The sequence below is a fragment of the Pagrus pagrus genome (genome assembly GCF_965226575.1).
Source record: "Pagrus pagrus genome assembly, chromosome: 20".
Taxonomy (NCBI): domain Eukaryota; kingdom Metazoa; phylum Chordata; class Actinopteri; order Spariformes; family Sparidae; genus Pagrus; species Pagrus pagrus.
Window position 1 is genome coordinate 5,815,851 of NC_140207.1, and position 17,142 is coordinate 5,832,992.

The window sequence follows — 17,142 nt, forward strand, 5'->3', positions numbered from 1 at the left end:
AGGCCTTTTTTAAATGATATAAGATGTAAAGGATGTTTAACTCGTAGTCAGCAAGGAACCTAAGAGAGGCCAAGATTTAACTGCACAGTGAACAAAAATAATTGATTGTGTTTAACTGTAAAAGACTGTTGACAGTGAATAGACATTTATGAAGACAGTTTTAAAGGAACAGTCCACCCAAAAAATGAGAATTCACAGCAAAACAGTGTTGAAGCATTCTTCTAAATAACTGGAGTAGATGTGGACTTATTTGAAAGCTTAATAAAACAACTTAAAGAAAACACAAAAAGGCTCCATACAGCTCGTCATGTATGGCACAAGTCTCCAGAAGCCTCAAGATCTCAAACTGATTTCAGAGGATGTTATCTAAAGCGTTAACATGCATCCCCACTCAAGTGGGTGCACAAGCTCTACCGCGTGTTGCGGGTGTAAATAATGACTTTACAATTAAATTTGGGATCTCTGGTTTCCTGGAGACTTGGATTTTGCTGGACGAGCTGAACAGTATGGATCCATTTTATGTTTTTTTCAGTTGTTTTCTACTAAAGCAGGTCGTCATCTACATCGCTGTGAAGCTCCAGAAATATTTTTGTGGACTACGAAACCTCCCTCGACTTCCCATCAGCATGAGGGTCAGTGGATGACGACTAAATATTCACTTTTGGGTGAACTGTGAACTTATTTTTGTAATTTTACTACATAAATTCAATGTAAAGTCTCACATTTATGCAAAGATTAAATAAAAAAATGAATGCAGACTTTTTTCCATTATCACATATAAAGTTAAAGGTAATTTCTACATTGTTGTTCTACGTAAGTGTTTTCAGGTGTTTAATATTCAGTTATTATACGTTATGCATTTCAAATGGGTTATTCTGTCTGAGATCAATCACACGTCCAGTCATTTAATTTATTCATACTGACTCAACATGACAGAAAAATGTGCCCTCTTACATTGAATTAGATGCAAAAACATGTATTTAAAGTATTTAAAGTCACAGTTCTAGGGCTTATTAACAACATTTGATATGTCATTGATTATATCTTCCCCCTTGAAAGACATATTTGACATCATGATAACAGTAACAGTGTGAATCCTCTTTCTGTTTGCAGGCTCGCCTGCTCGAGGCGCCCTTTAAGGAACAAAGAATGTATTTTGTATTGAACTGAGCTGAGGTGTGACTGTTTGTCTAACAACATGTGTTACTGTTGATCTGTCCAGGATGTATCCTATGTCTTGGGTAACGTGAGCTGGGATAGGTATGTGAAAATCCCCACAGTGACCTTTTCAGTCCCGCCTGTTGCTGTAGGTGAGGTCGTTTTCTGCTCCAGTGCCTCAACAATACTGAAATATGACGATTCAGTTAATGAGACAAGAACAAAGTGTTTTATTAAGAGCTCCTCAATTAAATTAGACCTTTTATTCCACAGCTTTGACAAAACCACAGACAGTGACAGGCCGAGAGAAATAAAAAATGAAATTTACACTTTGAGAAAAGGTGAGAAAACGTTTCATTTTCTCACTACAATACCCGAGGAAGAGAAAAGACACTTGACTTGACTGAATAATGTGCAGGACACCGACCGAGGCAGTTTCTCTTTAAACATGAATGTTAGGTAGGTAGTTAAGTTTTTTTTTTCCAACGTAGATGTGGAGTCCAAGATCAAAGTATTGCCATGCATTTGCTGATAAATTGAAGGCTTATTTTTAGTCCAAACATGGCTTGGATTCATTTTGTTCCCTCTGCAACACGACAAAAGCCAAAACAGACACAAAACCTGACCGTTGATCCATCAAACCCTTCAAAACGCTTTATCGCCAACTTCAAACACGAACACAGTAATACGGAGGACCACATCTGCCAGAATCAAGAATCAAGTAGTTATATGATTCAAAAAATACATTAAAATGCACCAAAAATACTATTAAAAGTAAATGTAGGTATTCATTTATTCATAAAATGTGACATAAATTGATATTTGTGTAAATTTGCTTCTGTATTTAATTCCCTTATTTACTTACTTTTCCATTTTATTTATTAATTTATTGATGATTTATTGTTTGTGTATTGAGCCTGAGAGTTGATCCATCTACTCTGATGTCGATCAACCAATAGGCGACTTTGAATGACAGCCCCATCGTTTCCATAATGAAGCAGGAATGTTAAAAGAAAGTGAAGAAATAAATACATTTTGGGAAATGAATAAAAGGGATAAACACAAACAAACACTTTTTTTTTACGACTGTAAAGTAGAAAAAGTTGCTCATATTTGCTAATTATTAAATTCCCGCAAAGTTTGCCGTTACAGTGCACTGACGTGATTTTGGACGATAAAGTTTATTGCTTAACTGTAAAATATCATGCCTGTGTTACATTTCTTTGTTTTATAACCACATTAAAAGGGATTTAACGAAAAAATTGTGTGTATATCTGCTGATATATCAATACTGAAAGAGTCTTCTGGCCTATAAAAATAACACATAATTAATAAATACACAAATATACAGTTAAAAACGAACAGATTAATAAATAAAATGGAAAATTAAATGGCTATTTTTGTCACATTCTACAACTTAATTTTTTTCAATATTATTTCTTTGTGCATTTAATTTAATTTTTATTTATTGAGTCATTTATTCAGTTGTGTGTTTACTGTGTTTGGTGTTGGCAGTCTTGGTCCTCCGTACATTACAGGTATTAAGATTTGTAAAGATTGTGCAGTCTTTGTAAACAGTCACATGGGACGGTGCTTTACAGCAAGTGCATTCTTGTATATTGTATATGTGCTTTTGTGTGTATGGTGGCAACAAGGTGGAAGTCAGTTGTTTATTTATTTTTTTCCCCTGGTGGTCCAGTAAAGCCTTAAAAGCAGAGTAACATTCTGCTCAACAGTTTCCAGAAACAGGGCAGCACTTCTGGGTAATGTAGTCCTTTTTTCCTGCATGTTCACAGTTTAGTGGTCCACGCGTGTCAGACAGAGAACGACTCTCGGTCCACACGAGGATTTATTCATTCAGTGTTTTGTTTCCGGAGCGGCAGAGCGCTGAGGCTACCGCGCCGTGACCATCCACAGGCCCAGAGCCACATTCGCTGCCAGCAGGGCGCTGCCGCCCAGCAGCAGGAAGAAACCAATCAGCTCGCGCTTCTGTCGGTCCGTTACCACAGTGACGAGCGTGGCCTCCAGCAGGGCGTTCAGCATCCACTGACCGTCGAGAGCGAAGCACGGCACTGAGTTTACTACTGCCAACGCCCCGGAGAGGGACACCACATATCTGAGAGGCCGGAGGTTAAAGACAACATTGATTACACACATCACACACACACTTTACTGATCGCCCACCAAGTTACAGCTCATTCACACACATTTTATGCTTTTATATTGATATTAACATGATTATTATCATCTTTGTATTTTGTTATTATTACTTTACCATCACTTGTATGTAGTCCTGTTAGTTTCTGTGTGTTAATTTAGTGTTTTCTATAACTTCACCTCCTCTTCCTGCACTGTTTATTATTTCCATCTGCCAAGGAGATCAGTTTTCACCCATGTTCTTTTCTTTGATGATTTGTTAGCAGGATTACACAAAAACTGCACAGATCCAAGAATTATTTTTCTTTAACATTGTTTGATAGGGTGGTTTTTTAAATACATTTTGGGGGTTATTTTTGAATAATGCATGGATCTAGATAAAATAAAATCAGGCAGATTTATGTGGCTGGTATCTGTGAGTGAGTAAAATTTGATTGCCTAAATTATGGGTAAGCAGTAATGGGTTGAAAGAGACTGTATAATAAAAAACAACTACTCAGCGACTAGTAAAAAGACCAACAGATGAACTCAAACACAAAATGCACTAAGACGAACACCCTCTCTGGATTATTCAGACGATGATATCATGTGTATATCATTCACACAATATCAATATTTAATATCACGTTTATCGTGATTATCATGATTCTGCGACGCCCCGTAGTAAAAAAGTATTGAAGCTATAAAAAACAGATTTTATTGCCTTACAGTCTAACATACTGCTTTTGTCACAATCCTCAGTAAACCGTTAATTGTTTGGACCAGCCGATCACAAAATCCCCAAATCTTTTAATCACAACTCTGACCCCGTCACTGATGCAACGTAAGATGTGTGCCCCTGTTGTGTCAAAGTCGCTCTCCTGTTAGTATTGTGTCTCCTGCAATGCCGCCCGCTAACCTTTAACTACACCACAGGACGCAGGTGAAGGTCAGTATAGTTCCCATGTCAAACTGTCAACACAACACCAGAAAACAAACAGGTCGGACGAAAAGACAAACACAAAATAAAACGTTGTTTCATCAGTTCTGATCACGAGTTGAGTGTAAATATTTAATCATGAATATTTTATGTTGGTTTCATCTCAGCTGACTCGTTGGGTTGATGCCTGCACCTTTGGGAATCATTGATTTTGACAGTAGTGCTTCGTCAGCTGAGGACACACAGTCTTTTAACCATGAAAGGATACTTGCAGAAGGTCTCTAAGAAGATGGGCAGATCCAGGTGGAGGAAACCAAAACGGGGCACAAAGTTGGTGATACTCACTGGGAGAGAACAAAACACGGGAGGTGTCAGAGTCGCACTGCAGGGATTTATGCAAACACTGTGTGGTTGCGGAGTTCATCATTACAGAAAGATAACACTTTTGCAACTGTCTGAATCAGCAGCAGACACGACGACAAGCCTCTTCCTGCATATTTACTGTACGTCAATGAGGACTGGAGAGTCAGCTCGATGTCGACACTGTAAACAGTAATTATATGAATAATACAGACACAAGACGTCTTCCAGGGGGCAGCTGTGCTGCAGCTCACTGAATTATATGCAGTTTTTGCTTTAAAAGACCATTATTTCTGACTTTATAGGAAAAATTAAGATACTTTTACAATCACTCAGTTATTTTGTGCATCAAATTTACCTGGAAACACCTGATAACTTTTCAAAAACAACACTAAACAGTGAGAAGAACACAGAAGCACGACATCCCGTACGTACCAGAGTACTGAAGGTGAGGCGGATAACCCACAAACAGCATGTGTGTGTTGGGCGGGTGCGTGACGCGGATGAAGCGAGTCTGGTTCTCCAGAGACGGCGTGACGCAAACGCTGGGAGCGTTGGAGTGTGCGGCGCAGTCGGCGTCGCCACGACACACTCGCGTCCCCGTCACCATCTTACGCACCGGCATGCAGGCGTACTGCAGGCGACAAGGTCACAGAGGGAAGGACAGTGAGTAACAGGGAGGAGTTTATAGCTTTAGACTTCATTTATCTTTATCTGTCTTCATTTTTGTTTTCTTGTCCGTCTCTTTGTTCCTTGGCGATGTGCGCCATCTTGTTTTCTTTTTCGTGTATCTTCATTCATGATAAACCACTTTTAATGTCACACTTCTTACTCTTGTGTCCAGTTGTGACGTTGGTTATGTTCTTCTACGACCTTGAGCTGTTATTTTGCAGCCAACATACCGGAGGTGGAGTCATAGGAGCGCAATAAAAACTAATAAAGCTATAAAAGAATAACAAAATAAATGAGCCAATATAAAGAGAAATCAATAAAAGTACATAATTAAATAAGAAATGTGGAGATTTTAGGAGAAATTAATTAATAATAAATAAAAAGCGAAAAGCAAAAGAACGAGAAAAAAATAAGGGAAAAAATATTTGATTGTATTTTCGATGTAAAATATAAATAACCATGTTTTTAGAAAACATTAACAAACGGAAATATATAAATAAATGCAAAAAAAAAGGGAAATGCATTCAATTATTACTTATTATTATTTAGGCATTTGTCTTCATATTTCAACATTTTTTATTCCATTTATTTCTTTCTTTTTATATTTCATCATTTTCTCATTTACTTCCTGTACAATTTTTGTATGATGAGCAAAACATCAGTAAAACAAGGAGTACGTGTGCATTAAACTCATGTAGCTGCAAAACTAAGCAGCTCAAAAAAGATAAAAGGAAGTGAATGGAATAAAGGAAGAAGAAATATAAAAATGCTCGACGGTCTAAAAGGGTTGGAAAACTGCTCACATGCTGGAGCAGTCATTAAAAGTCCCAGCCGGCCTGTTACTGTGTCTGTGTTTGTATTCGTGTGTGTGTGTTTGTGTGTGTGTGTGTGTGTGTGTGTGTGTGTGTGTGTGTGTGTGTGTGTGTGTGCGTCACCTCTCTCTCTTTGCTGTTCCTGCCCTGTGGTTTGATGTAGGAGAAGCAGAGGTCTGTCAGGCTGTTGTTGCTGCAGCAGTCCATCGTTCCGTCCAGACGCTTGAAAGCTTGAAAGATAAGTAAAAAGGACAGAGAGTCACTGGGTGATTAGATTTTCTGTGTCAGGCTGGAACAAAGAGTCTCACAAAAACAACTTGTGTCACATCGGACACATGAAGATGGATGACGCTGAGGTTTAAAATCGCTTGACTCTCAGTTGGTGAATCTACTCGCATGATTAGACAAGAACAGCGTGTCAGACACTTTATGACATAACGGAGACGATTCCTGCCGACTCCTCGTACGTCACCGGGACCTCCGGCTGTGGAAACGTTAATAAAATGATATAAATTTAGTTCTCGCTGTGGTGAAAGTGTTTTTCTGTGTGAAGCTTTACGTGGTGAGGTAATGGAGGGAAGATGAGAAATTCTGTCTTTAATTTAGCTCAGCAAAATATATCATTTCTACCACTCGGGGTCTTGGAAACATTCAGGATAATGCAGGCACACAAATCAACAATATATAAAACAATGGTGTGGTCGTTTAAGACATTTTAATGCAGAAATTATACGTATTATACCTTTAAGATCAAATTAAATCCCTTTTCTCCTTATTCCTTAATATTCAAATTATTCTCAGACGCACACGACTGAGTCTTTACTGAACTACGATCAGCCACTACAGTCCGACCGATCCTTTGTGCGTGTCAATAAAGCACCCTCACCTCGCCCGTGGGCCCAGCTGGGCTGCAGGCTGGACACGGGGACGCAGTAACCCGTCTGTGGGGCGTGAGACAGGCGAGACATGCAGCTGCTCCAGTCCTCCACCCCCCAGACCGGACAGTCCTCCAGCCCCGTCACTATGTCCCCGACTGACAGACCCCGGGGACCGTCGGCCGCTGAGCCCTGCGCCAAAGACAAAGATATTAGAGACAAAGATATTTAAAACAAAAAATTGGTCTAATGCAAGACCAACTGCAGGAGTTCAGACCAAACTACTCCAGCGGCCGACTGTAGCTGATTTACTACGACGATGTGACGAATCATTTCCTGCTCTGTCAAACCAGCGCGGATTAATAAAGTTATTATTTATCGTGACATTGGAAAAAATGCTGCAGTGACTTCCATAATGACACACAAGCGTTAACACCCATCATGCATTATTACATTTTGTTGCATGAAGGTCAATCTGAAAATAAAATGTTCCTCCACAAACACATGAAGTACGGCTGAACAATATGCAAAACAAACTCACACTGGGATTATTTGAATAATGCACTTGGCAGTGATTATAATGATTTTAAGATTAATAGTTCAGCCGGACGTAAACACCTGCTGCGCTCACCTGGATGACCTCGGTCACCAGCGCTCCGGCACCGGTGTAGTAAACAGGAAACAGCAGGATGGGCAGCAGGAAGAGGAACGCCAACGCCGCCACACACAGAACGAAGTTGTGCCACACGCCTACAGAGAGGAAACACAAACATTTCTTCCTTTTACATTTTATTGATTTAGTTTACGCTCATGATCTGAATTAACTTAATGAACTTAAGACTTTTTAAGACAATAATTTGGGTGAAATAAAAACACTTACACTTATTGTTCAGTGAGTATTAAAGTGGGACTGATGCTTATCTAGTCCGTACACCCTCAATAGTACGTTAAGAATACGTACGAAAAATATTAATTAATGTCATTAAATGCACCTCGAATACAAAAAACTAAATGTTACATTAATTATTTCTATAAAATATGACATAAATTGGTATTTGTTTTAATCTGCGTCTGTATTTATTCCCCTTTTTTTGTATTTGCCACTTAATTTTCCATCTTATTTAGTACATGTATTCACTTCTTAATGTATTTATTATTTCTGAATTAATTTCTGTATTATTTTATCTTTGCATTTTTCTCCGTACTTATTTATATCTTTTTACATTTCACATCATGTTTCCTACCTACTGCTGTAACATGACAGCTACAGGTACAGTTATTTATGAGGCCTGGTGGTGTCACGATGCTCCGGTATTGACAGTAACTGTGATACTAAAATAAAACACTGATAATGTGATTTTAATACATCCTCACTTAAATTATTTCTGTCTTTCTGTTCTTTCTTGCTTTGTCATAGTAGGCCGCAATAACGCACGTTAATGCTGGTTGCCAACCGCCATAAAACAGAAAAATTCATTAAGTGTAATTGTTTTTTTTTATGTTTTTGTGCGTGATGGTTACAGACTCTCTCCACCTCCCTACACTAATAGTTTGAGTGTAAATAATTTGCCAAAAAAGAGACAAAACAAACAATAAACAAAGTTAAAGATGAGTTTGACTGAGCTTTATTTTTTCTATTAAATATCGACTTCATGAAAGCGCAGAACAAAGGCTTCGAATGTCACAAATATAACTTTGAAAACTTCAGAGATCATGACCCTTCAAACATGTGAGACTGAATCAACTGAAACAACCTTGTTTTCCACATGTAGTACGACTGTAGGATGTCGTGGCAGAGCAGAAACCACGGCTGACTAAAAATAACCCTCTATACCATCCGTCTCACAAAACCACATGAGGAAAAATGTCTCATTGCCTGATGAGGCCACGGCTCAACTTTTAGCTCTTATTTTTCCTGAAACTTAAAAAAAACAAGCCGCCATCAGTCAAACGTGGCGACAGCAGCATCAAGAGACAGGAAACACGAAGTCTCTGAGAAGAGGAAAATGAATAGCTGAAGGTTTGAGGAAACTCTTTTCTCTTGGGAAAAAAATGTAACGTCTGAAAAGTGTCGGCATTACTGGTTACTACATCCAAATTAAAGCGAAATAGTCTCTAATTTTAGGCCTAACGGGTGCATGTATTTCCCATTCTGACTTCATACAGTAAACAAACTATTAAAGTTGCATCACTTCCCTCTCCAGGAATAAATAATAAACATGTTATGTGCGAGAAACCTGCTGCGATCTCCACTGTGGAGCGAGAGAGACGCAGATAAATAAACACAGCATGCTCTTATGTCACCTCTCCCCTGATGGGAACAGCATCCCTCCCTCTCCAGTTTGTCACAGGAGTTGATTGGACGTCTCAGTTCGCTGCCTTCAGTCGCCCACTCCCGTAATTTTCTTGTCACATTGAGAAGAAGAGGGATTTTTTTTAACCTGGTCATAGATACTGTATATGTTTTTTTTTTTTACAGCAGCTCTTCACTGCCCTCTAAAGGCTCCCAGAGGAAGTACCACTCAGTGTTTGTTCATGCTCTCACACACTTTGACAGCTGATGAACACATTAGTACGTGTCGGGAGTTTAGCCAGCAAATCGTCCTGACGTCCGCTCCCCCTGTTTTTGGAGGATTAGCCCTGCAAGGAGCAGGAAGCAGTGAACTCCCTCATAGCTGTTTCCCAGCTTCTCATCAACAGGGACATTAATAGACCAAAATTAGCAGCTTAATGAAGATTTTTTTTAAAACAGTTTTTTATATCTTTTATTTTAGTCTCTCTTCAAACTCAACTCCTACTGAACGATGTCTGAGTGCTGCTTGAACGGAGACGGATACAAAACTATTTGCGCGTCGATGTCCAGAAAGAGGCAAAAATTATCTTTTCCATCTGAGTGTTGCGTTTCAAAACATGACTACTGAAGAGTCATTTGACCTGGGAATGAATGCCCAATCGTACCTTTTCCCACTGAAGGCGAAGCCAGATGTTAGTTTGTTGACAGGTGTGAAAGGGGTAACGTTAGCTTACTGGTCTCTGGTTAGCACAAAATAGGTATGGAAGAAGTGGATATCATCAACTGATTACAAGAGCAGCCCACTGAACGTCATTAGCAACAGTAAAACTGATTGAAATCAGTAAAAAGCAGAAACACCAACTAAAAATATCTTTAGGAATCTTTTGCTTTTTGATCTGAAGTCTACGCAGCATGTTGCTTCTTGTCAGGGTTCATTTTACGACACTGTTACACCAAACCTCAGCACATAAACGCTAAATTGCACCTGCTGTGATTAATTAATTCCTCTGTAATTAGTCAGAGAAAGAAGAAACCGTCCCTTTTCCTCCAACTGATCTTTTACCACTTGAGTGTTGACATTGTTTTCAGCAGTAACTCATATCATGAAGATTTTCTCTGCTGCCCTCTTGACCGCTTTCTCGTCAAAAACGGCAACATTCTTCTTGCACGGACCGCACTGAAAATAATCAGGCTTAAACTGGCTCCCTACGGTGGCTCGTAGGAGACATCAGTCACATTCATGCGTGAGTTACTGCCGGCTCCACCATCAATTCATTAAAATCTAATTTTCTTAATTGCAGAGTGAAATGATTTGATGTGAAGCAGCTGTCTGGTGTTCAGATATGAAAGACCTCAGGGTGACCTTTACTGGCAAAACACAAACCAGTATTTAACAAAAAATGCTTGAAATAACTGTGATTAATAGCTGTGATTACATTAGCCGGCAAAATAATCAGGATTATGATCTTACCGGCGCAGAAGATGCGGAGCTGCTGAGTGGGTGAAATGAGGTTGAGGTGTGTGGTGAAGAGGTCCACGAACGCCCCGGGATACACCACGAACACAAACATGCCGAAGCCGTTCACTCTCACCTGCTCCCTGCCAGGAGTAGAAAAGTACGACACGTTCAAAGAGGTCAGAGAAAGAGATATTAAAAACTTATTTTCTCTATCAGCTTCTTGCTGTTGGGGTCCTACATGAACACATCATGCTCTGTACTGCAGGAGTGAGTCCTCAAACCCAGAAATCAGTTTGCCATTTTTGCACATCCGGTTCCCTCGTCTCAAAGTCAATTAGTTTTTTTAATAGATTTTTTCGGTTGAGTGCCTGGAATAAGGTCTGTGGTTACCACAGGCTTAAGAGATTTTCACATTTTGTTCTACGGCATAAAATACGTCATTAAATGTCCCACAGTTCAATGATTGAGCACCTACATGTCTTAAAAAGGGTGGTTGCTAACAAGTGTCTAAATGAGACGACAGACGTTGTCACAGACATTAAACATCACCTACTCACTAGTCTGACTTTCATTACAAACTGTTCTAACTAACTTTACAACTTGTACATTGATCAATTCATAGTTAAGTGTAAATAGTAGGCTAAAATGTAGTAAGACACTTAGTGGTGGTGACGTTGAAGTCATGCGACATGCACAGTTTAGTCTGTTTATAGCCTAACGTTAGCTCTTTACTTCTTGTGATTTAATTTACGCTTCGAAAATCACAAAAGTTGTGTTGATCTGTGAAGATTACCAAAATCCAGTCCAAAGATCACGTTGTCGTTTTGTCGAGGGAACCAGGGCGATGCTAACTTCCAGGATAGCATCCAAAAATACGTCAGCTCTACACCACTATATAAGGATTTTTTTCCCTGTGCTCTTCTAAAAAGGTTCATAGTGTAGTTAATGTTACAGAGAGATTAGAAGCTGTGTGTACTGTTTAAGGGCCCAAACCAAAGATTACTCTCATTGTGGATTAATTAATTATTTCCACGGTTAATCAATCTGTTGTTTGGTCTATAAAGTGTCAGAATATGTAATTCAAGAAGCTGAAGTCAGAGAAGTTTGACTTTTTTCTTTAAAAAAATACTCTATACACTGTGCTGTTGTCACTGGTTTGTAGTGTAGTTAATGTTACAGACAGATTGGAAGCCACCTTTCTGGTCAGACACAGCCACTCAAACTCAGATAAAACACCTGTGTACAGCTACATGTACTAGTGTAACAAATAGGTTTGTGACTCTCGAGCCCTTAAAGCTGTATGTTATAAAACTGGTCAGATATTTGCAATTAAATCGATCAATACTGAGCCCTTATTGTATATCATTTAATAAAGAAAGAACAGGAGGAGCGAGATGAGGTAAAAACTTGTTGCTGAAAACACCCTTTAACCTCCTTGTGTCTCTACATGAGCTCACATTGGTCACCTCCCCATTTTCCCCCCTGTCTGAATAGCCATTGGATGCTCTTGGCTCTGCAGGTTGTCATGGTAACAGATGTGTGTGTTATGGCAACGTGCGTTCTGTCTCACCTCAATGCTGCCACGGCGTGGCCCAGCTCATGTATAACTCCGCTGAGCAGCAGGGCGATGAAGAAGTAGGCCAGCTGACTGGTGGGCAGATTGACACCAGGGACCTGAAGACGAAAAAAGAAGAAGAGCAACCACTGAAACAGAAACACAACAGGGTGTGAAATCAACTTGTATCTTTCATATTTAACCCTTTTTTAGGTGGTAATGTCGTTAAACTGTGGTGTAATAAATCTGTACCTCACATTTCTCACTGAGAAGTATCCAAACCTCCTCCCTGCTCTTTCTTTGTGTCCCTCTCCGTGTTAACTGCTTCATGTTCTGCTGAGGCTGTGCTTTTCTGTGTGGTCCGTTTGCTGTGTGATGCATTTTGTGCCGCTCCGGGCTGAATACGCAGTTATAAATGGCCTCCTAATAGCTTCCCATGAATCACCTGCAGTGGTCCACTGGGGATAGCGCTCACATTAATGCACGGCTATGTGACACCTCAATGAATAAAAAAGGAACAGGAGAAAAATGCTAAATAGGAGCCCTTCTCATAATGAGGGGCGTTTGTTGACCCTCATTTGAATAACACAGGCTTTGTGTGAACTTTCAAGGACATTTATGCTCCGAACTCGATTTAATCTCCGACCCTGTGTAACAACAAGAGATACACAATGCTTTTAATCTAATCTAAGTGAATATTTAAGTGAATACTACTGTCCTACTACTTGAGGACACTGAAACTTGGAGAAAAATCATCCATTTTCTGTGTACTGTGTTTAAATTTTAACTCCCCCTGGTGTGAACTACTTATAAAAGCTCACACATGTCCAGTTCAGTGTGTACATACCACCACCTGCAGGGCCTGCTGACCTCCCATCCGAGGGTTGTCCGTGGTCATCTGCGCGAGCGTCTGCTGCAGCGTCTTGATAAGCAGCACCACTGATCCCAGCATGGCGACTATACCGAACACCAGGCCACTGCTGAACCTGGGAGACATCGCGTCAATACAACAGAGAAATCATTTCAAGCGAAGCAATTTGGCTGCACAGTGTGAAAGCTGAACTGTGGTTAAAGGACAGATCAAGATTTTGGACGACTTGCCCACTTGTCCATTAGGTAATGAGAACGGACCCACAAAAAATCATCACTTCAGCAAACATTATGTTGAGCGATGGCTGAACACTGACATATTTGTCATAGTTGAGTGCTGAGTGATATTTCAACAAGTGGAATTTTAATGGGGAAATTGTCTTTTACAACTGGGAACCAATCAAATAATGCCAGTACAGGTACTTTTGGCATTGATACTGGGTCTGAAGTAATACTTATATCAATATTTTGTTTATTTTAATACAGAAAGTCATGTTTTTTGTTATGACTGTGAGCAAAATACATCTGAAGAGAACTATAAGCAGCCTCAGATGGATACAACAAACTTTAAGCTAATATTTTATATCCTGAAAGTGTGGACACGTTGACATTTGGCACATTAATATGAAACAAAATAATAAAACATCAACAAAGGCGGGCTGTACCAAAAAATCGTGTACAAAATGTTTTTAAAAATGATCTGCTAATGCTAAAAAAAAATCTATGCGTAGGTCAGTCACTTGCTTACATATCATATTTTTGTCTTAAGACTAACAACTGTTTGAGCCTACAGCTTCTTGACATCTCCTGTTTTATTTTTATTATCCGTTCAAATTCTGTTTGTATGAGAAAATAATAATAAAAACAAAATACAATCCAATAGCTTCAGTTGACCAAGTGCATTAACCTTTAAGAGCAGGATCATGAAGGCTGAGTGAGGAAAGTACAGAAATGATGCAGGAACAGAATAAGTGGTTAGTTAGTTAGTTAATGAATATAACATTAGTCCTCACCACAGGTAGAGGGCTCGGGGGTTGATGCGGGCGCAGTATGCAAACAGTCGGTTGAACATGGTGGTCTGCCATCTCAAGTGGAAAGGAGACAACATTAGCCCTCGACTCGCCAGCCATGACTCGTAGCTGATCCGATGTGTCGCTGATGTCTGCGGGAGACAATGGAAGAGTATAGGCAGTCATATCCCTTGATAATTTAACGAGCTGCGAGTGACATGCAAACAGCCAATCACTTAACAGATGTGTAGTTCAGTTGCACCATCGCTATGTGACAGATCACAACAGAGGAGCATGTCAGAGGTGTTATTATGGATCCCACCACAGTGCAGACCAGCTCTACTCTGCCTGTTAAACTGTTATATCACTCAGTGGCTGCGGCAATGTCTGCTTTTCTTGCGGTCTGCTACAGCGGCCTGCAAGCCGCAGCATCGTCAGCAAACACAATGACCCCTTCGGCCTCTTTCCCCGTCTTCTGCTGCTCGTTTCAGTGTTCGCCAAAGTGTCTCCGGGCTCGTAAGGTAGAGCAAACATGCCTATGAGCCCAGAGACATCGCAGCTGCGAAAGCCATCTCCATTTTCTTTTGAGTCAACTGTCAAACTTGACCAAACACTAATTTCTAGACTAACAGGTCATAGCCCATTACTCAATACAAAATGAATTGTGGAGACCTGGCTGAGTCAGGGCCTTTCTTTGCAGAGTTGTCATGTTCTCCCCGGGCTTCCTCCCACAATCCAAAGACATGCAGAAAAGTTAGGTTAATCAGTTACTCTAAATTGTCCATAGGTGTAAATGTGAGCGTGAATGGTTGTTTGTCTCTACATGTCAGCCCTGTGATGAACTGGTGACTTATCCAGGGTGTACGCTGCTGTCGCCCATTATCAGCTGGGATCAGCTACAGCCCCCAGTGACCCTGAAAAGAGTAAGTGGTTTCAGATAGTGGATGGATGCGTAGATTTATACTATAGTCTTCAAAATGTTCTCGATGGATGGCTGGGGGTGGGGGTGGGGGCGTGACCTCAGTATTTCTAAAATCCTGGCTACGGCCCTGGTTTGGTATTTAATATATTGATTACTGTGGTAAACTTTTCATGGGAACTTGGTGTTGATCTTTCACGAGTGATATTTTGTTTCTTCCATTTATTTTGCCATTAAAGACAATGTCACTAACTGGACAGTTAAGCTAGGCTAATTATACTTTTTTGAATCCAATATCTTTAACCAACTTTAATCTATTTTACATTATAACTAGTTTTTATCTTATTTCTTATCCAATACTGTTGCACAGTTTCACACCTACTACTATGGTCTTTTACAGATGTGTTAAGCTAGCTACACAGCTAAACACGTCCTGTGGTGTTTAGCTGTGTAGCTAGCTGTAGTTTTTTGCCTCTCATTTCAGTGCACAATGGCCACCGACACCGTCATTATGGTGAACCACAACAATAGCAGGAAGAAAGTGGGAGTTACAGCCTTAATCAACACGTCGTGAGGTTGTTGTGGTGTCCTGAGCTAACTGCTAGCTAGCTCCTTGTGCCTCTGCTAACGTTCATTTATCCCTACATGTTAGCCGATATCTGACTGAACACCAAGTGAAAAGAGTTTATATTTACCCTGAGCAGTGTGTCGGCGAGATAGACAGCGCACCAGGCTGCCATCACACACACCAGAAGAGGCACAGGGATCATAGTGCTGCATCAACAGACCCACCGGGGACAGGATGAAGCTAACTGCGCCGCCTCCATCACTCCGTCCGCCCGCTGTTTATCACGCAGCTAACCGCAGGTACAACACATGAGCGACACTATAAAAATGACACGTTTCCTGTAAAATATGAAGGGATAACGGGTTTGTTTCAGAGATGCTGTGGATGAAACGAATCGTCAGCACTGTGCGACAAACTTCCGGGTTGCTCTTCTTCGTCGGCTTTATTTAAGGTCAGCCAAACGGAGCACTACCGCCGCCACCTGGTGAACTTGAGAACTGCATTCATTTGGCTGGCTCAGAAAATGTTTTAAAGTAATCCTTTTTAATTTATTTACTTATTTACTCAAGCAGTCAGATAAAATACATACAAATATATTAGATATATTTCTAATTTCAATTTCAAAAAGCTTTATTAGCATAGGAAAGATGTTTACATTGTCAAACAGGTGAAAGAAACAATAACAAAGAAAAAAGTACACTGCCAAAATAAGTTAAATGAGAAATAAAAAATGTGTATTGCCAAATATAAGTATAAAATATAAGATAAAAAATGTATGTTGCCAAATATAAGTGTAAAATAAAAAACACAAAATATACATAAACAGAAGAAATGTTGTTTTGTTCTTAGAAAAATGTGCAGCCTATACGCCAGACATAACAATTTGCATTAATGCTTTCCCATTTAAATAAATACAAATTTACATTTATGTTATTAATCAGGCATAATCTGCTGCACCAGAGCTGTCAAGTATGCTGCGTTCAAGTGCTATGGGAAATGTGATAACTACGAGTTGAAAGCTGAATCATTTGAAAATGTTGTTCTTCTTCTGCAATATAATGTCCCCATGATGCATTTGATATAAAGCAAAATCATCAAAGTGCAATCCAAATATAGAATACAAGAATGCTAAGTTGATTTATTTGCCTTTGTGGGGAGATATCTCTCTGGGCTGTGCATTCAAAATGTCAAGTTTGGTAACGTTACATTACATTAAACACCATTTTAGTGGTCGTGTGAAGCTGTGAAGACGATGCTCGTACAATATGTGCAAGAAGAAAATCGCCTAAGTGAAAAGGAGAATCTCAGACACAGAGTGTGAGTGAAATAGTTAAAATATAGGAATCAAATTTATAAAATGAGAAAGAAAGAAATCTTTGCAACAGGACTTCCAGTGAGCACATTAAAGCAGCACCAGCCCCGTAAATGGAGCACTGAGAAATCGATTACGGCTCGTAGAGCTACTTTAGATGAGCTGCGGCAATAAAAAATGAAAGTGTGAGTCTGGGTATTGGA

General features: G+C 39.8%; 1 protein-coding gene across 1 annotated transcript; it reads right to left on the bottom strand.

Moving 5' to 3' along the window:
- Window positions 1-1,364: 1,364 nt before the first annotated feature.
- On the bottom strand, window positions 1,365-16,054 carry mbtps2 (membrane-bound transcription factor peptidase, site 2). The gene is made up of 11 exons (XM_084340960.1): window positions 15,755-16,054; window positions 14,144-14,292; window positions 13,108-13,246; window positions 12,276-12,379; window positions 10,718-10,845; window positions 7,585-7,703; window positions 6,965-7,145; window positions 6,202-6,308; window positions 5,030-5,228; window positions 4,503-4,578; window positions 1,365-3,274 (listed from the first exon to the last, which is right to left on the bottom strand). The coding sequence occupies exons 1-11, from the start codon at window positions 15,827-15,829 to the stop codon at window positions 3,052-3,054; spliced, it is 1,500 nt and encodes a 499-aa protein (XP_084197086.1). The 5' UTR covers window positions 15,830-16,054; the 3' UTR covers window positions 1,365-3,051.
- Window positions 16,055-17,142: the final 1,088 nt, after the last annotated feature.